This window comes from Physella acuta, unplaced genomic scaffold (genome assembly GCF_028476545.2).
Source record: "Physella acuta isolate Inbredline_101_S28 unplaced genomic scaffold, ASM2847654v3 ptg000239l, whole genome shotgun sequence".
NCBI lineage: Eukaryota > Metazoa > Mollusca > Gastropoda > Physidae > Physella > Physella acuta.
In genome coordinates, this window is record NW_026731758.1 from 113,162 (window position 1) to 137,500 (window position 24,339).

Consider the following 24,339-nt stretch of genomic DNA (forward strand, 5'->3'; position numbering starts at 1 on the left):
TGTAAAAATCTTGATTTTTTTTTTGCACGATTACAATACTTTCTCTATACTTCGTATATACGAGAAAGTAAAAACAACAACACAACAAACAGCTGTAGCAATTTTATTTTCTCAATAAATAAAAAACAGTTGAGGAGTATTGGTCCATTGCCTCCCCACATTTCATCTGTTATACATATTCTGATATGCAGCCAAATATACACTTTAACACTACACCAATATTTCAGACATGATTTCAAAATTTCATCATATATAACTACATGATCATACTTGAGAATAATAAGTCTAACAAGTGTGAACCAGTGAAAAAATAAGATCAAACATGCCATTTTAATACAAATAATAATGGATTATGAACTGTTTTGACTTGCGTATGTCAAATTGTTTTTCAGTGTTTCCCACAAGACAAAAAAGAAATCATTAACTAAACATCAACAGTTGAGTTAATCCATGTTAATGTCATGTCACTACTGCAGTAAGGGTTGAGTCTTACAAACAAACTGGCTCTTGAATAAAAAAAATAACTTTGATTACGTTTTATAAATTTTCAGTATTTATGTACATACATTACAAATCAGATATAATTTTAATCTTACAAAAGTTAGATAATTTAAAAAGAATAACCTAAAACTAAAAAAAATATAAATGGGCTTTTTGTGTTGTTTCCCCAAACAACACATGTTCCCTATCAGTGGAACCTTAAAAAGTTAAAACGATTGATAAGATGAAACAAAACTCGCATTCAACTGGAATCACATCAGCAGCAGAAGAGATCTATTTTTTTGTGGCAGTTAACTGCTAAGGCAAGGGGCACAATTATATAAACCAAAGACGAACAAGAAAAAAAATCATGTGGAATAAAAAAAATTATTTGTATGCCTCACACCTGGAGGTCAAAGAATAGTTTTACTAAAAATAAAAAGAACTGGTAAAATTCAAAGGAAGAGAATCATATTTAAAGTCATACAACATAGATCTCAGTGAGATAAACTACTGTACAAATTAGCAAGGACAGCAACTTGGGACTTGAAGACAGAGAGATGGAAGGTTGGAAGCTTTCAAATAGGCAAACAAAATGTCTGCAGGTGTAATGCCCTAGTCTTTCCCACCAGAAAATAATGTCAGATCAACTAACAGTAACAGAGCAAAGGTAGTTTTGGAAAAATAATAGAATATCTTTCCAACTACAGTTCAGAAAAAAAGTATAAAGAATATCATTTAGTACATTTATTTGTCCCAAATTTTGTATAACACTTTAAAAAGTAAAATATTCTAGATAAAACAATATATTTTTATTTTCGTACTATATTTTTCTACCATTGGTCAATTTCTTTTAAACTAATGCTGTTTAAAATCTGACCAACAATCTTATGTTAAAAACGACAGCTGCCGATCAGTTTGACAAAACAAATACTATCATGAACATGAAGAAATTTTTATATGACAAACACCTAAGTATACATGAAATTTTAACAACCATAGGCACTCATTCATCACAGTTCAACTTGTGTCCTCTATGTCCCACTAGAAATGGCAGTAAGCTGCTTAAAAAGACTGCCACATTAGAAAAAAGCAATTGACAGAAATAGGATACAAATGGATTTAAAATTAGTTGAGGTAAATATACTTTACTTATTCAAATATAGATATAATGAGGTCTGATAGGTAATCTTTGCATTGGATTTTAGAAGGGATGTTCTACAGCTGATCTCAGTCTCAAGATACCAGTAACCCAACATACACAACTCAGAATAAAACAACATTTTTGCCTCATCAATTTTAACAACACTAAAAGTACCTGGTCAAATAGAATGAGTCCATCTAATGCACTATCTATAACTTATTCAGTGATATGTAAAAGTTTCTTGATTTTCATAATTAATCATACTTTCAATTTTGATTTCTAAATTATGTTTTCTTTTAAATAATTAGTCAATTATTTTGAGAATAGTTTTTAAAAAACTAACACAACCTTCTAGGCCCTAATCACAAATTCGTTTTTAGTCAAACTGTTCTCAGTAACTGGCCAATCCCACACCACATGTGTTCGTCTCCATAGAGAGTCACTTCCAGAGGACAAGAAATGAAAGACTGTAAGGTAGAACTGAGGACAACTGGTGGCAGCTCCCTGTTCTTACATGTCCTTAAACCAACTCCAGCAACTGAAATTGTGCCAAAATTTTTTTTTCTAAATCATGACTCAAAGCTACAAAATATTTTTTTAACATTAGGAAACAAATTCTTTAAACAAGAAACAAACATTAAATACATAAGCCATTTTTTCCACCTATTTTGGAAACCACTTCAAAACAATTTCAGTGCTATGGTCTTGATAGCCGTTAGAATAAGTACCACGTTTCTCTCAACTCCACTTCCACCAAATTGCCAATAATATCGAAGTAATCAATAACCATTGTGAGGTAATTGAAAAATTTGTATCATTAGAGGAAGAGTCCAGAGGTCACTGACCTAGGTCAGGGGTCACCTTGCCGGCATCCTAAAATCTAGTGTACATAATAGTAATATTGTATACATTGATAATACAACCTTCTAAAAGTTTAATGTGACAGCTAAATCAGCAAACCCTTAGAACTTGCCTTGTCATACTGTCATCTTTCAAATGCCAATTTGTGTGCATTTGTCTGGCTATTCAGTAATGTATTGTTTAATACAGTTAATAGCCTATCAATCTGATTTAGAAACAACAGAAATGACAGAAGCACCATTAAAAATACACTAGGAAAACTTACCTTGACAAGACCCTGGCTGTTTGCTGCAACAAGTATGTTAGAATCCTGTTGAAAGAACACACCCACAAATTAATTATGTCCAGTCAGTAAAATATTTTGTTCATAAATTTAAATTCAAACCCAACTTAAGAAAGATTGAGTTAGAGGAAAACAATAATTGAAGCAAAAAAGATATTTTGAAGTAGATACCACATTTAAGTTTACAGCTCATACATTCAGTGCAACAAAATTAAAATTGGTCAGAAAAGTTCCAGAGAAAAAAAAATAACTTACAGCTTTCCATGTGACAGCACTGACAAATTCTGCTGAGTCATCTTCCTTGCCAGGTTTTTCCTGTATTTGAACACAAGATTATTTTCAAAACTTATCCAACCACACAACATATCTCTGAATTAATTGATAAATCATAGCTCATTTGTTGTTATAAAACACAATAAAAATTGTATAAGCTAAGACAAACTAAAGGAGTCAACATAACCATGTTGGAGGGAGCTACTCACAATAAGTTTTCTGGCAGGTTCAAACTTGTATGTAAGGATGTGGCGAGACAAACCTTTATAGTACAAGTACAACGAGTTGTTTTCACTACCTGTTAAGATAAAGTTACAGATACAGTCTTTTTTCGAACCAGGAAATATTTACAAGTTCAAAAGGAAAAAGAAGTAGTGCCCATCTAATGTTATGGCTTATGAGGAAACAGGTTGCACATCAAAATGCTATTGATCTAAATAATATTAACTTATAGTTTTTGCAAAAGAGGTGTTAACTTTTAAACATAAAACATGACAGTACAAGTTAACAAGAACAGGATTAAAACTAAAACTTTAAGAAATTATAATAGCATTTTAATTGTTGTATACATGAAGAGCATAAAAAACATCTTAAAAAAGTTTATTAAACATGCAACATGAGTAAAAGGTACAATACCACATGCGATGTAGTCCCCATCTGTGGCCAGCCCAACAAAGTTTTTCTCATTGATGTGGCCTTTAAAAGTGGCTATAGCGTTGTGTCGATTCAAGTTCCATAACTTGAGCTGACTGTCGGTTGACCTGGAAAAACATAAACCAGTGTGTGCATTTTACAACAGATTTGTACACTTTTATAACACAGTGTGAACATTTTTATAATAACAGGTGTGTACATTTTTTTTATTTCAACAGAAGTGTACACTTCTATATCAAGAGAGATGTACATTTTTATATAAAAAGATGTACATTTGTATCACCACTTGTGTATATTTTAAAATTACAGATGTGCCCTTTTATATTAACCAGTTGTGTAAGTTTATGTGTGCACATAAATATCAACAGATAATACATAAAGTAAAAAACTTACGCAGAAACCATATCATTTCCATTTAGAAACTTGACGTATGAGACAGCTTTGCCGTGACCTCGGAACACATTGACAGCTTTCTTTGGGTGCCTGAGGTCATAGTAGTGTACACAGTGATCTGGAACACAACAAAGAAACAGGAATATATTAAGCTGATATAATATTTTCACAAAATAAAAAATCTACACTAGCAGAAGTCAAAATCTAGATGGAAGGCTGTACCTGCAGAGCCAAAAGCTAGGTTGTAGCGTGTTGTGGGGTTGAATTTTACGCAGCAAACATTTGCACCACCTTCAATTGTCATTACTGACTGAGATCTGTCCCAGTCCCAGAGTTTCACTGAAAACAAAGAGGAAAACTTTTAGATAAAAAATGGAAAACTCCAAGCAAAATAAAAACTAACCTTGGACATCTGTTTTTGTAGGTTTGTTTTTAGATAGTTAAAATTCTAGAAGAAACAACTCTTGATGTAAATGAGCACAGTGACAGCACATAATAAAGCCACATATTTTAAGTTTTGATACTTTACACAAACAGAGTTTAAGGTCTGTCCAGTAGTTTTAATGTACATTTTTGATTATAAAATAGGATGATGGTAGAAAATTTAATAACTAATTTTTCAAAATTAAATTGTTATTGTTAAAATGCATCTATGTTCAGCAAAAGAATAATTTTAAAATATACACATATAATGAATTATTTTAAAATTATTTCTAAATTTGTTTTTCATGTAATTTCGCATGAATTTTCAGTAAATAAATGTCCAATTTCAAGCAGTAGTTGCTTTTTTTCCCCAATAACACAAACAGTTGGTACCTTTGGTGTCATCCGAGCCTGAGGCTAGCATCTTTGGGTCCATACGGTTGAAGTCAACACTCCAGCAGCGCTTTTCATGTTCCTGGTTTAGAAAGATACAGGCAAACTTATCAAAGAGAAAAAAAACTGAATGTTTTTAGGTTACCAAGATACAAACTTATGAGAGTTACCCAGTAAATATTCCTTGATTACTAACTTATAGACCAGCTGATCAGAGAGAAACAAAGTGAATGTTCCTAGTTTAAAAAGATACAGACAAATTTATCAGAGAGAAACAAAGTGAATGTTCCTAGTTTACCAAGACAGTAACTTATAAGAAAGAAACAAACACAACAGTTTAATAAACTATAAAAGTATTTCCCATATCCCCAAGAAACTCTAAGATAAAATGGTGTGTTCTCCACATTCCTAAGGAAAGAAAGAGGGAAAAAGTTCCCTTACAAACCTGAAACATCTGTGTTCTCTGGTTGGTGCTGGTGTCCCACATGTACACTATCCCATCATAGTCTGCGCTGCTTAGCATGTGCTTCTTATAGGGATTCCATGCAATACAACTAATTTAGAAAAAAAATTGTTCAAAATATGACTGTCAATACTAAATTAAAAAAAAAAGTTAGAGTTGCATGTAATGTAGATATAGAGAATCGTTCTGGTAAATATTATTTGGACTATTGTGAAAAATTAGCCTTACAGGGGTTATTTATCTAAAAAAAGGTAACATACAAGAGAGTAGTTTAATTTTCCTGACCCACAATAAATGATCTTTTAACTTACCTGACTTACCACAGCAAAGACTAATGATTGACCTGACCTGCCACAGCAAAGGAATGATTTACCTAACCCACCATGACAAAAACTAGAGATTTACATCACCCTCCCTCATAAAATGACGTACCTGATCTTTGAAGTACAGCTCATCTCTGTGACAGGGTAATGCAGGTCAACTACAGCATCTCTCACAATACCATACTCAAAGACTTTAATTTTCTTGGTCACCCCAGCAATGGCAAAGAACTCGCAGTCTCTATCAAACTCTATGCTGTAGACAACATAAGCAATACATTAAAACAAACCCCAGGAATGGCAAATAACTCAGTCTCTATCAAACTCTGTGCTGTAGACAACATAAGCAATACATTAAAACAAACCCCAGGAATGGCAAATAACTCAGTCTCTATCAAACTCTAGGCTGTAGACAACATAACCAATACATTAAAACAAACCCCAGGAATGGCAAATAACTCAGTCTCTATCAAACTCTGTGCTGTAGACAACATAAGCAATACATTAAAACAAACCTCAGGAATGGCAAAAAACTCGCAGTCTCTATCAAACTCTATGCTGTAGACAACATAAGCAATACATTAAAACAAACCTCAGGAATGGCAAAGAACTCGCAGTCTCTATCAAACTCTATGCTGTAGACAACATAAGCAACACATTAAAACAAACCCCAGGAATGGCAAAAAACTCACAGTCTCTATCAAACTCTATGCTGTAGACAACATAAGCAACACATTAAAACAAACCCCAGGAATGGCAAAAAACTCACAGTCTCTATCAAACTCTATGCTGTAGACAACATAAGCAATACATTAAAACAAACCCCAGCAATGGCAAATAAATCACAGTCTCTATCAAACTTTATGCTGTAGACAACATAAGCAATACATTAAAACAAACCCCAGCAATGGCAAATAACTCAGTCTCTATCAAACTCTATGCTGTAGACAACATAAGCAATACATTAAAACAAACCCCAGCAATGGCAAATAAATCACAGTCTCTATCAAACTCTATGCTGTAGACAACATAAGCAATACATTAAAACAAACCTCAGGAATGGCAAAGAACTCGCAGTCTCTATCAAACTCTATGCTGTAGACAACATAAGCAATACATTAAAACAAACCCCAGGAATGGCAAAGAACTCGCAGTCTCTATCAAACTCTATGCTGTAGACAACATAAGCAATACATTAAAACAAACCCCAGCAATGGCAAAGAAGTCACAGTCTCTATCAAACTCTATGCTGTAGACAACATAAGCAATACATTAAAACAAACCCCAGGAATGGCAAATAACTCAGTCTCTATCAGAATCTATGCTGTAGACAACATAAGCAATACATTAAAACAAACCCCAGCAATGGCAAATAAATCACAGTCTCTATCAAACTCTATGCTGTAGACAACATAAGCAATACATTAAAACAAACCCCAGGAATGGCAAATAACTCAGTCTCTATCAAACTCTATGCTGTTCATTAAAACTTCTTTCTTTTTTTTTTAACCATAAGGATATCTTCAAGGCTAATTGTTATATCAATAGTTATTCCTTCCCTAACAAAACTAAATGTTAGTCCTGAACCTAATCCTAATTCTAAGATTGTGGCAAAACATCAGAAAAAAAACCCACCTGAAACTTAATATCTGCAAGCATCTTTAAAAGAATCTAAAAACTCAAAATACCTTTTGTGTGTAGTTCAGGTTAAAGTAAAGAACTAAATTTTACCTTGAGACAATAGAGGAACTGTTTGTAAAGACTTCATGTGTGTAGTTCAGGTTAAAGTAAAGAACTAAATTTTACCTTGAGACAATAGAGGAACTGTTTGTAAAGACTTCATGTGTGTAGTTCAGGTTAAAGTAAAGAACTAAATTTTACCTTGAGACAATAGAGGAACTGTTTGTAAAGACTTCATGTGTGTAGTTCAGGTTAAAGTAAAGAACTAAATTTTACCTTGAGACAATAGAGGAACTGTTTGTAAAGACTTCATGTGTGTAGTTCAGGTTAAAGTAAAGAACTAAATTTTACCTTGAGACAATAGAGGAACTGTTTGTAAAGACTTCATGTGTGTAGTTCAGGCTAAAGTAAAGAACTATGTACCTTGAGACAATAGAGGAACTGTTTGTAAAGACTTCATGTGTGTAGTTCAGGCTCGCCACAGCTCTGATGGACGTGTACTGGGAGAACTTTGACAGGCAGGTGGCAAACTCATCCAGGCTTCCATCGCTCTCACCACCTGTAAGGACAGGAGGGGGTTTTAACATTTACTTCGAAGAAAACACTTCTGGAATATATTTTACCCATTTAAAGCACACCTGTTTATGAGAGGTATTAGTCTGTATACTTTCATGAGGTCAGCATATTATTTATTTTGAAAGGCAAAAAAAAAAGGTTTTTAAACAGCCTATGTAAAGGGACAGTAAAAACTGTTTTTTTGAAGTAGGTAAAAAAAAAACATTTTTTAAAAATAATGCTGTATATTTTTTTTGAAAAGACAATAATTGTTATTTATACTGAGGTAATACATTTTTTTTAACTTCATGTAATTAGGTTTTATGTAGTCAAATGGTGAACTGCTACGACACTAGTTGATTAAAGTTTACCTAATCCAAGACCTCCCCTGGTTTCTAAATAGACTTTCTCCAGGTCTTCAAAGTGTTGGCTGACTTTTCTTTTCTTTCTTGCCTCTGACATTTCAACAGTCGGGCGTGCCTAGAAAAAACAAAACTAGAGTTAAAATATTTGATCATCTGATGGTTGTTATAAGCAAAGTTCCTCTTTAGACCTAGCGATCCAATGGGCAGATGAAGTAGTGTTCATATATTTCTTGACCTCGACATATGAAGGGGTGGTGTTGTCAGCACTATGCCCAGCTGACTTTTTAAATACTTTTTCAACGTAAGTCAGGTACCCATCAGAGTCCACCCAGGGACTCAGGGTCTTCCAACAGTCACTAGTCTGAACCCAAATCTGAACTTAAGACCCTCTGGCTTGCAGCCAAATGCTCTATCATTCAACCACAGCGTCCCACCGATTATCATATTGCTAATGATTATTTTTTATATATTAACTTGAATAGCAGATGATTGGATGATTAAAATTAATACACCAGTAGAGAACCCTTTCAGATTTTAAGTTTCATGAGAAAGAAAGTTGAGCATTTGTGTTCACTGGATGTGATTGGACTGTGGCCAGTACATTGCAAACTTATTTTACCAGACTGACAAGTACTGAACTCAGGATCACTGAATTACCTGTAAATAATTTTACTGTAACAATAATATATACACTAAAGCCACATGTACCGTAGGCCCCCCTGCAAATGATTCTGGTATACTGGAATTTGTGGCGGCGGTTACTATTCTGTCTGAGGTAGATGTTTCAGCAGTACTGCTGCTTGTACTGCTACCAGCGATTGATGTCAAGGATAAACTGTTGGGCACCAGGTGATCCTAGGATAAGAGTTGTAAACACATTGAACAAAGTAAACAAAAAGCTACACTTTATTATCAGTTACCTCCACAAACAAAATGATTGTGTGCTCAGTATATTTTCCAGCCGCTATATTACAATAGTGATAGAATTTTCAATTTAAAAAATTTTTTTTTTCTGCATAATAGATACATGGCTTAGATGTTTTTAGAGCTTTACTTCCTATTATTATAGAAAAAATTTCTTTCAAAATTGTATAATGACAGCTGGTGATACTTACTGGGCACCCAAGCTGTTTCTGTTCAAAATCTCGAAGAGTCTCCTGAAATGTATATTAATTTACCGTTTAAAATTTCTGAGTAGTTTTAAAATATATTTATTTCAGTAGTTCATAAGCTGACAGTGAGCAAAGAAAGGGATCTCACCCCAACAGACAGGCAGTCCTGATTTAAAAATTCCAACTGACGCTTGACTTTTTCAAGTTCCTAAGGAAAATATAAGAAAATTAGCCCAAACAGGGGGATTCACTTTTATGGTACAAGTTTCTAATGAAGATAAAATACAGATTATTAACCCAAGCAAGGGGATTTCTTTAATGGTACATGTTCCTAAAAAGTAAAAAATAATATTATTATCTCAAGCAATGGTTTAACTTTAACAGTAAAGTCTTCACACACAGGTTTTTACAATAGAAAACAAACTGATAAAACTATAACCAATTGCTAGATCTGGGACACAAACAGACCTATCTAGTACACAAACTGAATTATCTGGTAATACAAACAAAAATTATATAGAACACAAACAGGATTTCCTTATAACACAAACAGAATTATCTTGTACACAAACATAAATATTTAGTACACAAACTGATCCATACCTAGTACACAAATCAACATACCTAGCAGACAAACAGACCAATCCAGTACACAAACAGACCAATCCAGTACACAAACAGACCAATCCAGTACACAAACAGACCTATCCAGTACACAAACAGACCAATCCAGTGCACAGACCAATCCAGTACACAAACAGACCAATCCAGTACACAAACAGACCAAACCAGTACACAAACAGACCAAACCAGTATACAAACAGACCAATCCTGTACACAAACAGACCAATCCAGTACACAAACAGACCAATCCTGTACACAAACAGACCTATCCAGTACACAAACAGACCAATCCTGTACACAAACAGACCTATCCAGCACACAAACAGACCAATCCTGTACACAAACATACCTTCTCTTTGCGATCCCGCACCTCCTCCAGGAAGTTCTTTAATATCCTTGTCTCTGCAACTTTCAAGCCTTGCTCTAGCCGCTGCTTCCTGAGGAAGAGGAGTGACATGACATTGTTGATCTCCCCTAGGTCCCAGTCCTGCGACAGGCACTGCCAGTCCTGTAAGGTCAACTGTTTGGATAGGGTGTTGTTTTGTTCGTCGGCTTTGTGTTTTCTTATCAAGTCCATCACTGCAGAAATTGATGCAAAATTTAAAAACATAAAAGAATAAATGTATGTAGGCCATACTGATTATAAAATCTTGAAGATGAGAGAAAGATGCAAAATAAAAATACGGAATGAAAAGTAGAAGTGTAATGATAATAAATTCTTGTAGACAAAAAAACATAGCAAACAACAACTATCTTTTTCATTACTTTATATTAATAAATATTTTAGTATCTTTTTTTTATAAACCCAAATAGATTATATTTAAGATGTTGGGATATTTCAAATCTAACACATTTTCATGCTGTAAAAATCAAAGAATGATTTTAAAAATAATACTTCAGAGTGTATATTTAAAAAAAAGTTTAGTCGCTCACACTTTGCAGCCATTGACTAGCATAAAAATAAAAACCCAAAACTTACAGGTGTAGTTAGGAAATATATGGCCAGGACTTTCTATAGGCACTCCACACTTAGGACACCTGTTGTTCCTCTCCACACTCCTCTCTATACATTCATGGCTGTGGAAATCAAGGGAGTGCATGATAGTAAACATCTTTAACAAAGAGTTCCACAATATGGATCCATCTAAGCTTCAACAACTTGACTGACAACAGTGGAGACTTACCAAAATGAATGTCCACATTTTGTCATGTATGCTTCATCAATGAGGTCAAAACATATTGGGCTGAAAATAAAAACTATTTCTTTTAAATCTTACAAAATAACTACAGGCCTTAATTTTGAAAACTTTTTTCAATTTACTACTATGTTACTAATGTATTATTGTTTTTTAACTAAGAGAATTAAAAGAAGTTCTAATATTAATAAGTCTGTAGGAACAATTTGTATTCAAATGGGGCAGATAACTGTTAAGGCAGTTGTTCATAGAACTAATCACAATACCTCTATATGCTATCAAGTATAAAAGGTAACTTTAATTAGCAATAGAAAAGGCAATATATAAATGTCCAACAAAGTTCTTCATAAATCTGCTGCAAACACACCAAATAAAGTCACTGTTGATGTTCTTGTATGTTCCTTCTTGTCCAGCATAAACTGGAGTTGCAGGTCTCTTTCTTGCTCGACGCAATGCCTGCTGCTGTTGTGGTGGTGCTCGAGACATCATGCATTCATCTGATCACACAAGCAAACAATCCCCTGCTGAATGATAGGAAGCTTGATAATGATTCATCAGACAAAATAGACTAAAATCAAACTACAATTCTGTCACTTAAATTTTTAAATTATTGTTTTAGTAATATTCCTAAAATAATTTATACGCTTATGAACTTTAGTGTTAGTACTCAAACAGGACCTATTTAATTTAATAGGCCTCTATTATTAATTATCATCTATTAGTTAGGGGCTATGTAATTTTTTAACGTAAATCAGACGAGACAATGAGTATGAGAGTATGAAATAGGTCTATAATATTTAGAATGATATAAAAATAGGCCTATATGAATGAGTCATGAAACATTCATATCATATCATATCTACCTAGCTAAACTCTGCTAAACTAAATAGTAGAATTACATAGTATAGGCCTACATAACATAACAATTAAAATATTAATAACTTCAGATTAGACCTATGGATATGGATGAATGGAGGCTAGGGGTTGAAAGATTGTTAAAATAAGAGGAAAAACTCGTCATCAACAAGGCACAATCCAATCTGATAAACTGATAACTTACAAAGCTCCACTTTGTTTAGTCTAGTCTAGAATCTGGATAAAAATAAAAAAGTAGTAGATCTAGATTCTAGATCTCTAGAGTGAAGTTCCACAACCGGTCACACATAGCGAACTCCCGACTTTCATCGGGCGCTATTTTGTAACCGTTTAACACAGAAACAAACCCAAAGTACTATATTATTCCTCTGCCTTTCTACTCTTAATATGTATCAATCATTTTATATTCCTACGCATTGAATTTGAGATATTCATGTTTTAGTGACGTGCTACTTGCGATATTTTTTTCCCCTCTTTTTTTTCCCTGCGGCCATCTGAACCGGCTTGCGTAACGATCGCGTTTTATACGTTTTAATCCTAGTTTAATAAATAAAATAAATATTTTACACTTTTAAACGTGTTGTTGATTGTATTATTAATTAATAGATTTCAAAACCAAATTAAAAACATGTTAATAAAATTAATTAACGACATTAAAAGTTGACCCAGTGATGACTCAAGGGACGCAACTATAATAATCATAACAAAGGGACGTAACAACCACTGACAAGACATAACGTAACATTTGCTTAGATATGCTTGTATGTAGAGACACAAACTAGATTTAGAAGAAGTAGATGATCGAAATAATTTAAAACAGCAGAAAAAAATAGAAATTATACAGATTCTAGGCTTAGCTTGAAATGTAGAGCATCTAGAACTAGGCTAGTCTAGCTCAAGTCATTGGTTACGCGGCGAGGTGAAACCACCCAAATCGACACCCAAGCTGCGGCCACCCCTATTCACCTATCAGGTTGCTTTATTAGCCTTATCTATCGTATGTACAGTGTCCCGCACATATTGTAGAAGCTATTTATAGTTAACCTAGTTATAAAAAGCTTTGATTGGTTGGTTTATTCATCTCATCCGGGACCTAGTGTTTTTCATACGGGGAACTAGAATCGCCTACGACGTCATACCTCGAAACTTTAAAAACTCGACTTCCAGAAGGAGAAAAACAAAAGAATTTGACCTGGATATATTTAGAAATGGACAGGTTTACAGCAGATATCGGTAGTTTTGTATAAAACATCAAAACAAATATTGTACGAAGCGATAAACAGGCGATGGCCGCACCGGTGTTTTAACCGCGCGTGGAACTTTACTCTACTGAGTCTAGTAGTTAAGTAGATCACTAGTGACTAGAATCTAGTAGTAGGCTTAGTTAGATCTAGATTTAAAGTAGATTTAAAAATAAAATAGTTATGAAAAATAAATACATCTAGATCTAGTCTGATCTAGATATCTAGATCTAGATTTGATTTAGATCTACTGATCTAGATCTAGATCTAGATCTAGAATCTAGTATTCTTAGTAATAGTATTCTACAGTATTCTAGTCTATGCCTAGTTCTATTTATGAACAAACAATTAAAAATATAATCAAGATCTATTCTTGAGTTAGGGTCTAGATTATTTTGATTTTCATTCATTTAGATAATTGGTTAAACGCAGTGGTCTACCTTAACTTCCTTTCTCTTTTGGTGCGTTGAATGCTAGGCCTAATACTACACACTCTCACAGGTACTTTTTGGAACGAACCGGATGATCCCTCTTTTAGGTTTTCTTTTCACATTTCCTACTTCCGCTGATCGAGAAAACGAAAGGACGCAAAATTTAAAAAATCTAAACCCTAGCATAAAACTGCAAATTTTCAATTTGTTGTCGAACTTATAAATAAATTCTAATCTACTATCTAGATCTAGATCTAGACTCTAAGTTTTAACTTGTCTTAAGTAGTCTAGATCTAGACTTCTACATCTACAATATTCATGGTTTGGTTTTCTTCGATGGCAATCGATTCACGAAAAGCACTGAAAAAAGCAGAATCAGGAGCACAGGTAAAAAATGAAGTTAAATTAAAATTATTAACCCCAGGCCATAGCATAATACTCATAGATTACATAAATACAAAGGGCATAGTAAAACAGAGTTAAACAGTAAAACAGGTTTTACTAGTGATAACTACGATACATTAACTAGTGTGTTGAAGATCTAGATCTAGATTTTTAGTCCAAGGTTTAAATCTCCAACCCCCCCCCCCCCCCCCCCAGCCAAATTTTTTTTTTAGTTTGTTGAAAACTTGAAGACTGCTCTTGTCTTGCCCATCCTCTAAGGGTGATCCTTATTTTAATAGTTTACGTCTTCTGTCCCACTCTGCTTATCAATAAATATCAACAATCGGATTCGGTAGGCCTAATTTAATCTATTGTTTTAGGTACGTAAAATCGTCTAAGACTAGCCATGTGAAAAAGGTGATTCATTAAATTTGAGTAGGCTAATTATTTCCCATTTTTGGGAGGATTTATGGGAAATGTTTCATTTTAGGTGTGAAAAATCGGCCGAGGCTAGCAAAGTAGTAATGTGTAAAAAAGTTGCCTCATTGTTAAGGCTTTAATAGAAGTATATTGTGATATATAGGCCTATAGATATATATTACAATATATATATATATATATATATATATATATATATATATATATATATATTTAAAAAATTCTTTGTTAACAAAAATACTGAAAACATCAAATACTTTAGTAAAATTTGACAAAAGCCTCACAATCAAGTTTTTATAGCCTGATTTATTTTAATGAAACCATACACAATTTAAAACATATTTAATGAACCATTCAATGCTATCTTTTGTGTCCATTAAGAAAGCTGACCACACAATCTGTTGATGTATCCCAAAAGAAACTTAAGTACCGCTATACTTGCTCTGTTTACTTTACCTAATGTCACATGTTTTTGCTTTTACTTTCACCAGTTGCTTGCTAGATTGAGTACCCGACCAGACTTAACACCGGTTGACCCATTTGTTTTTGGAAATTTTTCTTCTCATGGATCCACCTGCTGTGGTCAAGTGGTAGAGCTGTATGGGCCTGAGGGTAGTGGGAAATCAGAACTTGCTCTTCATTACATCGCAAAGACTTGCCTGCCTACTCAGTGGAAAGGTTATCCTCTTGGTGGTCTTGGCGCCAAAGTTATTTTTATTGACACGGAATACAAGTTTTCAATTCTAAGACTTGCGATTGTTATAGAAAAATTGTTTTCAGAGATGGTACAGCAAGGCTCCTCTTCCAGGAGGGTATCAAACCAAAACAAATGTGAAGCTTGCGGAGAAGACATTAGCGCTCTTGATAGTTCTGACACATGCAAGAATGGATATATTAAAGTCAAAGCTGCAGTGTCATCAGACGGTTTAAAGCAGTGTAAACATAAAAACACATCAAAAACAAATCTAACTTGTCAACATGGTGAAAATGGTGCATACAAAAGGGATGTTACACCAGACTTATCCAGAACTGATGAAGGAACTATACAGCCCACAGAAGGAACTGCAACTCTATTGCTACAAGAGACAGATGAGGTTGTACTAGATGCCCTTGGTTTGTAAACTTTATTGTTATGGTTTTGTTAGAAAAAATAATCTGGTTTGGTTAAGATGAACTTGTGAGAGAAAAAAAAACGGTCAATTACATTTTTATAGTTATTTCTAAAGTATTTAGGTTAAGGGGGAAATCATGTCTAGAAATATTGCTTTACCTAAATGTCCTGATGATTGTGTACCTACACAATTAGTTCAAGGAAACGTTTTTAGATATTTTTTCCCAAAATGAAATCAAATTTTTGAAAATGCTGTATTGGGTATGATTAAAAAATACTGTATTTTTATGAAGTACTCCCCACTCTTACAAAATACCTAATACTATAACATCAAGCATGATTGAAAACCTGAAAGTCTCAAGTTCAGATTCTGGGCTATAGTTCTTAGTACATTCCAGAGGCGTAGCGACCCTTCCCGGCGCCCGGGGACAAACTTTCAATTTGCACCCACCCCCCTCGAACTTTTCATTTGCACCCCCCCTCAAACTTTCGATTTGCACCCCCCTCGAACTTTACATTTGCACCCCCCCCCCTCAAACTTTTGATTTGCAACCCCCCCTCCAACTTTCCATTTGCACCCCCACCCCCCCTCAAACTTTCAATTTGGCGCCCGCCCCTAAGGTCGGCGCCCGAGGGCCAAATGTCCCCCCCTGCCCCCCCCCCCCCCCTCACTACGCCTCTGGTACATTCCAGATGAACTCTACTTCATTTGCACTACATGGTGAATAGTGTAAAAAGAAAAATTTGCCTAGTAAAACTTCACACATAGGGGACTCTGTTGTAGAGCTTACAATGGCTAATTGGGTCTTGGCTTTAAGTCTGTATTGCACTAAGTTCTGATGAGCACCTGACTAATTTTAAACAAACTAAAAGCTGCTGGGCATAGTGCTGACCACACTATCTCCTCCTCGCATTCTGAAGTAATTGAAACAGATGAACTTTACTTTATCTGCCCTGTGTGTCTTGGGCATGAAGGTGAAAAGATGATCAAAACTTCACACGAAGAACATAGATATGTCACATTCTTTTAATGATTCGGTAATACTAGTAATACGTTTAAAAAAAAAAAAAATCTTCAAGGTTAAAATAAAAACAAAATGAATGTCTTTCAAAATTTCTAGGTGTGTCCCATTTAAAAAAAAATTTTAATTGAATATCTCTGAAAATTTTAGGGCGTGTCCAAGTGATCAAGGTCCAAAGCACTCAGCAACTTCTGGCCACGCTGCTATCTCTGGAACATGCACTGTCCAGCGAGCCACAACTAGCCCTTGTCGTCATTGACACCATCTCAGCTTTCTACTGGTTGGACAAAGCCTTAGACCCCAGCAACTTCCACAGCACTGAGGTGAAAATGGCACCCATTGTTAATGCCATATCTAAGTATGTCTCAGAGCTTGGTGTTTCCTTTCTTGTCGTCAAGGAAGACGTCATAGGGAAAAAGAAAAACTGGAACGACAAGGAATACATGCACAGCAAGAGTGAAGGTTCAAAACAGTCGGAGAAAGAAAAAGTTTTGTCTGAGCATGTTCCGTATTTGGGCAGGTCGTGGGAAAGTTTTCCGGTGAAGAGGATTGTGTTGACGAAACATTCAGACGTGAAGGACAGGAAGTTATTGACTACTTGGTGTTCAGACTGGCCTGATGGAAGGCGTTTTGTGTTTGTGGATGATGGCATTAAGTTTCTTTAATATTCTGTTGGCTTAGCACTTGTTGATATATTTCTGTACATTTTTTAAAAATGTGGTTTATGAAGTTGTTTGATGAATAAAAGGCTGAAGATGGTGTGAGGCTGTTGATGTTGCAGTTATTGATGTTGTTGATAATAAAAATCAGTAGGATGTGGCTGAGAATCCAGGGGATGTGAAATAGTGAATTTGATAATCCAGGTGATGGGGATAAACTTGATAATCCAGTTGAATTGTTAGATGTTGATAATTCAGTATTATTCAGTTGATGTGGTACTACTGATAGATATGGTTGATAATCCAGTTGAGGTGGTAGATGTGGTTGATAATTCAGGTAAAGTAGTTGTGGAATTAATTAAAAAAACCCTCATGCTATGATACGCAATATATTTGCATTTTATCAGATAAACCAAGGCAGGTGTTGAAGGTTTATAACCAAGGTACTTGTAATTAATTCTTATACATGGCTGTGTAGGATGTTCTCCAGCTAGAGATGAACAAGTCTTACTTTGTGTAGTGTGCTATAATGTGTGCACTCTGCCATACTGAGTGTATTGATGTGTACTGTGTTCCCCTGCTACAGTTTGTCTTACTTTGTGTAGTTTGTTATGATGTGTGTAGTGTGCCATACTGTTAGTAGTGTATCCTATTATTTATAGTTGTGCCAATTGAAATTTATTCCAATCACTTTCACCATTCCATTTCATGCAGATGGTTAATCTTTGGTGTCTGCCAACATAACTAGGTCATCATCTCATTTAAAGTTTTATAAAGTTGGATGTAAAAATTAAATTACCAAAGTTTAAAAAAAAATGTTTTTGCGTTGAAAATTTCGTTGATTGAACCTTTACAAATTGGCTTATACTTATTCAGTTGAAACTTAATCTTTTAACAATGACGTAGAATAATTTGACGGTTAATATTTTGTTAGTTTGATTACAATCAAACAAAATACATTTGATGACATCTACCTGAAGCCCAGCTCCCGTTGTAAGCAAAAGCAGAAATCAAATGATCAGTCTCAACCTAGAATAGGGTATCGCTAATACTTCAGGGCGTTTGAAAAGAGTACACAGCGTGCTACTACACACAATAGCTATCTTCTAATAAATACAACCGATTCAAGATTAGAAAAACAACTTACATATATAAATAAAACTAGCGATGCAGTTTTACTTCTAAAATATCTTTGATCAAATGCAACAGGTTGGTAGCTTTCAAACAAAGCAAAGATGTAAATCTATATATATAATTCTCTTCTGGGAGCCGTTAGAAAACAAGCTGCAAGCGCCTCCTTGCAGTCCCCTCTCTTTCTCTCTATCACTCACTACCACCCCCACCCCACCCACACATTGTCTGGTGAGCGGTGTTCACTCTAAATGTTTACAAATCGTAGAGCCGGGTTTAGTTACGGCTATAAGGGGCAGTTAATTTCGTTTGAATCAATTGTAAACTTACAGGAGGTAACTAAGAGGAGGCTGCTTTCACTGGGGGGGGGGGGGGGGTGTAGGGTCGGGGTTAGGGGAAAGGGGGGGGGGGGGTTAGTGTTTAAAGCAAATATTTTCAGTGGCAGCATTGGTACAGTCGAATTCACAAATTAGGAATTACTGAAAAGTAGATAATAAAATAACTAAATAGCGGCGTATGATACGCCGCGGGTCGGCTGGTAAAATAAAATTTAACTTCCGACGTCTGCCCTAGTCGCTGAAGACGTAAGTGTGAGGTGTGTGGAAGGCCGAGAGATGTGCAATCGTCAATACTACAATAGTGAGTTTTAAAATTAGCCGTCCTTTTTAGCGCAATTTCCATACTGACAATTGTTAGCGCAATTTCCATACTGACAATTGCGATTATTAATTCGTTATTTATGGATGGATGGATGGATGGATGTGTGTCCGCAGCTTTAAGTCGTATCTCCTCCTCAACGAAGCAATATCGAGGACTAGTTCCAATAGCAAATATGTTAAGCAAGTTCCGAGGATGTTTGTGGGCCAAAAAAATTCCAAGAATTCCTTCCTGGATTTCAGGGAAAAGCCAAAAAACCTAGAAAAAAAAATGCAGTTTTTGGCCCATATCTCGGCAACCAGACCACTTAGCGACTTGAAACATTTACCAATCGATTCCTGCCATAATTTAGAACAATATTGCCGAAGAAAGTTTTCAAAAATATCCTTTTGTTCGGTCACAAAAAATTAATTAAGGAAATTGCACTTAAATTGTCACTAGACTTTTTATTAGCTTGTTTTGTTTCGACTCTCAATACTCTCATTCTTCATCAAGTAGGAATCCTAAGTATTTGTGTACTTTTAAACAGATCAATCAGAATCTACTTCAGTGTATAACAAAAAACCTCCCTAAGCCTGACCAAGGTTATTGACGACTTAATCCTCTTTGCACCTTGTGGAGCATAGGAACTCCAACATACCCTTTCATTTTGTCCTGCCCTCTGCTGTTAATTTTGCAGTCTCCCAAGACACCGCTGCTGAGTTCTCGAAGAAGACTCCGCCTCCAGGTCTGTCTTTGACCAGGGCTATTGGAGAGGTGATACAGTTGGTGGATTCACACTAACTCTAACTCACCCTCTCTCTTTTCTTTGAGTTGAAAACACATTTGAGCATTTCCAACTTTTTAAGCTTTACACACTTATAAACGGGTTTAGTACTGTATATATAAGTTAGATTCAATTTTAGAACCGCTAGTATCGACCAGTGTATCGTTACAGGTGATTTAACACGACATAGATTTAATCAATTCTTTCCAACAATGGTGTGTCATTACACACTAAAACTAGAGCAATACACACACAGCACGTCATTTCATGGTTGGGTGGTAGGGCATACAGCGGCTAACACTAAGGTCTCGATTATGGGGGGGGGGGGGGAAGAGGGGATGTTGTTCCTAGGAAAGGTTATATAATATGGGGGGGGGGGTTGGGATCTTTAAAAATTCTATTTAGCGGGTTAAATCTGATAAAAGGGTGGGTCCGGTATCCGATTTCTGTGTTATGTAATACGTGTACGATATTTAATGCAACGTAGTATAAGTCATTGGGCTTTCTGAAAATTAATGTCGTTTTCTGGTTTTTGCTAAGAGATTTGTAAAAAGAATTTTTTTTGTGTATGGTGGGGTGTGGGTGGGGGATGGGTTACTGTGGGCGAAATAGCCTACGTTTTCGCGTAACGGCCTACGATTCAGTGAAATCACAGACCAATTACTACATCATTGGGAATACGATCCTTTCTAAGATTGTACCCCAAAAAAAAAACGAGTTCGGTCAAACTTTGTAATATTTTCAATACTTTATAATCTAATATCAAAGGCATATAAAAATACGTTACATTGCTAATCAAACGTACATTTTATTGTAAGATTATGTGAATGCACAGCAAAAGGGGCGGATACTGGTTGGGTTGATGCAAGCCAAATTTTTCTAACGTCCTTGAAGTTTCGACATTAGTTTAATTTTTACCACAAATATTTCAATCTTTGGAAACCTATACATTCTTATAAGCTTTTATTTAGTTACAATGGCTGCCCTTCTGTCCTTCTGTTTGTGGCTAATCTTGTCATTCGCTCAATTTTAAGTGCTCTCGTCCAAACTTGCCAAATATACTCAACTCTGAAGGCAACGGTAAAGCTAATTTGATATTCAATTAGGGGTTTAACATTAATTACATGATAGATAAATTCAAGTACAAATATGGGAGATAACTGAGATAATCTCAAGCGAACACTTGATCAGCCTGACCACAACTGTAAATTGTTTGTCACGGTTGATTGGTTTCACACTTGAGAGCGACCAAAAAGGCTAAGGTAAAAATCCTTTAGAGATTGAAAACAACTGACCCGGATTTAATGTAAACACTTTTAGTTGTGGGTGGTGTCGACTCGTAAAGAACGAATTATTAAAAAAAATTACTAAAAATTAGGAGCTAAGACAATTATTAAAATAAAATCCTTTAAAATAATGAGCTCTGAAAATAATGAATGAATGAATTATACAGACTATGTTTCATTCATAAAAGCAACGGTTGTTTAAAGAGTCTGTTGCACGTTTCAGCGACCATTGCTTTTACTAAAGAATGCAAGTTTTGTTTTATTTTTATACTATTGTTTTTCTGCGGATTATTGTTTCAAACACTTGTGGACGGAGGACGGGAGAAAGGTGGGGGGTGGTTTAAGAGACGGCGAGGAATCAAAATCCTATATCACCCCCCTCACCCCACTATAGAACCGGACACAGCAGGGACGTGGGCGGCCCGACCTTCGCAAATATTTTCCGTCCCTGTGTAGGAAGGAAGAGATCGAAACTTTGACATCAATCACTCGCCACATAAGGGTTAAAGATTAATCGTAAACATCAAAAGTTGGATATTTCGAAATACCCAAATACAACATCTGCGTTTATGTTTGCTATTAACTTCCCACAAAGTTGTCAAACATAATGGGTTTTTGATGATAGCTTTGCAAAGTACTATGAATAAGCTTTATTTTTAATTAATTTTTTTTAGCGAATCATCCACCCTCCTTCTTGATGCTCCACCCTTCTCCGTAAAACTCCTCATTGAAGCTCCACTCTCCTACTTAAAACTCCACTCTCCCCCTTGAAGCTCCACTTTCCTCCCCGATGCTCCACCCTCCTCCGTAAAACTCCTCATTGAAGCCCCACTCTCCTCCCTGATGCTCCACCCTCCTCCGTAAAACTCCTCTTTGAAGCTCCACTCTCCTCCTTGAAGCTACACTCTCCTCCCTGATGCTCCACCCTCCTCCGTAAAACTCCTAATTGAAGCTCCACTCTCCTCCTTGAAGCTCTACTCTCCTCCTTGAAGCTCCACTCTCCTCCCTGATGCTCCACCCTCCTCCGTAAAACTCCTCATTGAAGCTCCACTCTCCTCCTTGAAGCTCTACTCGCCTCCTTGATTCGCCACTCTTCTCCTTCAGTAGCCAGTTCCTACTCCATTTTCATATTCCAATACCATGTTGTATATTCTCCAATCTTAACAAATTCCACACTTTATTACATACGCAACAATTTTCCCGTATTCTCCATTATTTTTATAACCCCACCTATTCCGTATACCATATCTTTCCCATATGCAACAATCTTTTCCTGCATTTCCTATTCTCCCAACCTTTTCGATACTCCCCATCTTTCTTGTTTTCTCATACCTTATTCCTCATCTTTCCTATACTCCCCAACTTTCCAACATCCCCAAATTTTCCCCTTTTCCCCATCATTTCTATATTACCAATCATTCCTTTAATTCATTCCCAACCTTTCCCATTTTCCACAAGAGCTTCACCAAAAGCCACGTGATTCGAGAAGCTGTTACATCTAATGGATGCGAAAATCCATCAATGAAGCAATAACCCAGCCAGGTGCAGTTTGTTCAAGGGGATTCGTAAACTTGTAATCTGATGACGTGTGCCAGGACAACACACTTGTCAGTGTTTCGACACACGAGGGGGCCAGCTGTGCTTGATGCAGAGGCGTAGCGACCCTTCCCGGCGCCCGGGCACAAATTTCCATTTACACCCCCCCCTTCGAACTTTTCATTTGCACCCCCCCCTCAAACTTTCGATTTGCACCCCCTCGAACTTTTCATTTGCACCCCCCCTCAAACTTTCAATTTGGCGCCCCACCCTAAGGTAGGCGCCCGGGAACATATGTCACCCCCCCCCCCCTCGCTACGCCTCTGGCTTGATGTCAATACAATAACAGTTTTACATAAATTTTTAAGTGGTTAGAAAGTAAACACTTATCGCAATACAACGAGACCGACTTGCGTTGATCAAACCGGTATCTTCAAAAGCCAGTTAGTCGGAGTTTACAGCGTTGAGGCCAGCCTAGCTAATCAGAGTTTCTTCCAGGCAAGTCTACCGCCCGCCCGAACGAACTGGAATTTATATAGAAAATATATACTTTTGATAGTGTCCGCCCCCCCCCCCCCCCCGAAAATTGTTGTCCGTCCCCCCGAAAATTTCAAGTGCACCCCCGGAGAAAAAAGTCTGGAAGAAACACTAGCTAATGGGAGTCTGCTCCTTAGCCGGAATGTCCGTGTCAGGAAAGCTATCCCACAGTTAAACTATGTTTTAATAACCACACAGGTGCAGTTAATGTTTAGCTACCCCCCACCACTGTAAAAACTTGTTGTTTACCTACACACAAGTTGAATTTGACGTTTAGCAACCCCCGTTAAACGATGTTTAGCTACCCTCAAGTTAAACGTGATGTTTAGCAAACCTACAGTTAAACGTGTCGTTTAACTAACACACAGTTAAACTTGATGTTTAGCTACCGCAGTTTAACTTGATAACAAAACATTATTATCTTCACTTGTCATTTAACGTCAGCGCTAATCAATGTTTTGTTTCGATTCTTTTGACGTTGTTCACCCCGACAAGGACAATCGAAAACATCTGGTGGCCCGTCAAGGAGGTTTCTGATCCATATGAATGTACACACGTTGAATTAAAATATAATAGACGCAGTGTTACAATAAACACTGAACATTGAACCTGCGCACACAGATTCTGTACATTTAAACTACCGCATCTTTGTTAATAACCCCATCACTCCGTTATTAAACCACAAACTGTCCTTATTAAATGATGATGATTATAATGATGATGTTAATGATGTTTATGATGATGCTGAGGATGATGATATTGATGTTGTTGATGATGAAGAAGATAATAATGATGTGATGATGATGATAGTGATGATGATGACGAAGATGAATTTAATGATGATGATTATGATGCTCTAAATAAAATGAATGTGAAAATGCATGCGGACTGAGTGAGTATTGGGTTAAATTCCAATATTTTCACGTCCTAAAATGGATGACTACTAAATTTTCCATTGTGCTGTGTAGCAGAGTATTAAACATTGATACTACTGAGAATATATGTTCGTAATGCACAAGAAAGGCTAAAGACATTGAACACATCA

At 35.9% G+C, this 24,339-nt stretch overlaps 2 protein-coding genes across 5 annotated transcripts; one reads left to right on the forward strand and one right to left on the reverse strand.

Annotated features, from left to right (window-relative positions):
* Nucleotides 1–95: 95 nt before the first annotated feature.
* LOC131938242 (E3 ubiquitin-protein ligase COP1) lies at nucleotides 96–13,912 on the reverse strand. 3 transcript variants are annotated; one of them, XM_059296168.1, is made up of 20 exons: nucleotides 13,777–13,912; nucleotides 11,587–11,740; nucleotides 11,208–11,267; nucleotides 11,003–11,100; nucleotides 10,373–10,602; nucleotides 9,548–9,607; nucleotides 9,403–9,444; nucleotides 8,996–9,142; nucleotides 8,294–8,402; nucleotides 7,791–7,926; nucleotides 5,800–5,943; nucleotides 5,350–5,458; nucleotides 4,905–4,986; nucleotides 4,311–4,427; nucleotides 4,089–4,206; nucleotides 3,678–3,802; nucleotides 3,251–3,339; nucleotides 3,024–3,083; nucleotides 2,751–2,795; nucleotides 96–2,162 (listed from the first exon to the last, which is right to left on the reverse strand). In XM_059296168.1, the coding sequence occupies exons 2-20, from the start codon at nucleotides 11,706–11,708 to the stop codon at nucleotides 2,145–2,147; spliced, it is 1,911 nt and encodes a 636-aa protein (XP_059152151.1). In that variant the 5' UTR covers nucleotides 11,709–11,740; nucleotides 13,777–13,912; the 3' UTR covers nucleotides 96–2,144. The 3 variants fall into 3 exon arrangements, with proteins under 3 accessions (XP_059152151.1, XP_059152150.1, XP_059152152.1); XM_059296167.1 differs by having other exon boundaries at nucleotides 11,587–11,743; nucleotides 13,777–13,887; XM_059296169.1 differs by lacking the exon at nucleotides 13,777–13,912 and adding an exon at nucleotides 13,683–13,741.
* On the forward strand, nucleotides 13,896–18,156 carry LOC131938243 (DNA repair protein XRCC2). Of its 2 annotated transcripts, XM_059296172.1 has the most exons (4): nucleotides 13,896–14,015; nucleotides 14,067–14,154; nucleotides 15,081–15,702; nucleotides 16,873–18,156. In XM_059296172.1, the coding sequence occupies exons 2-4, from the start codon at nucleotides 14,086–14,088 to the stop codon at nucleotides 17,385–17,387; spliced, it is 1,206 nt and encodes a 401-aa protein (XP_059152155.1). In that variant the 5' UTR covers nucleotides 13,896–14,015; nucleotides 14,067–14,085; the 3' UTR covers nucleotides 17,388–18,156. The 2 variants fall into 2 exon arrangements, with proteins under 2 accessions (XP_059152155.1, XP_059152154.1); XM_059296171.1 differs by having other exon boundaries at nucleotides 13,914–14,154.
* The last annotated feature ends 6,183 nt before the right edge of the window (nucleotides 18,157–24,339 follow it).

Bases quoted from the DNA above. Each gene is read 5' to 3' on its own strand.
- LOC131938242 (XM_059296168.1), bottom strand. From the start codon at position 11,708: ATGATGTCTCGAGCACCACCACAACAGCAGCAGGCATTGCGTCGAGCA. The intron at 11,268-11,586 runs GTGTGTTTGCAG...TTTTATTTTCAG, and splicing joins ATCAACAGTGACTTTATTTG to CCCAATATGTTTTGACCTCA. The intron at 5,944-7,790 runs GTACATAGTTCT...TGTTGTCTACAG, and splicing joins AGTTCCTCTATTGTCTCAAG to CATAGAGTTTGATAGAGACT.
- LOC131938243 (XM_059296172.1), top strand. From the start codon at position 14,086: ATGGTTTGGTTTTCTTCGATGGCAATCGATTCACGAAAAGCACTGAAA. The intron at 14,155-15,080 runs GTAAAAAATGAA...TACTTTCACCAG, and splicing joins AAGCAGAATCAGGAGCACAG to TTGCTTGCTAGATTGAGTAC. The intron at 15,703-16,872 runs GTTTGTAAACTT...TGAAAATTTTAG, and splicing joins GGTTGTACTAGATGCCCTTG to GGCGTGTCCAAGTGATCAAG.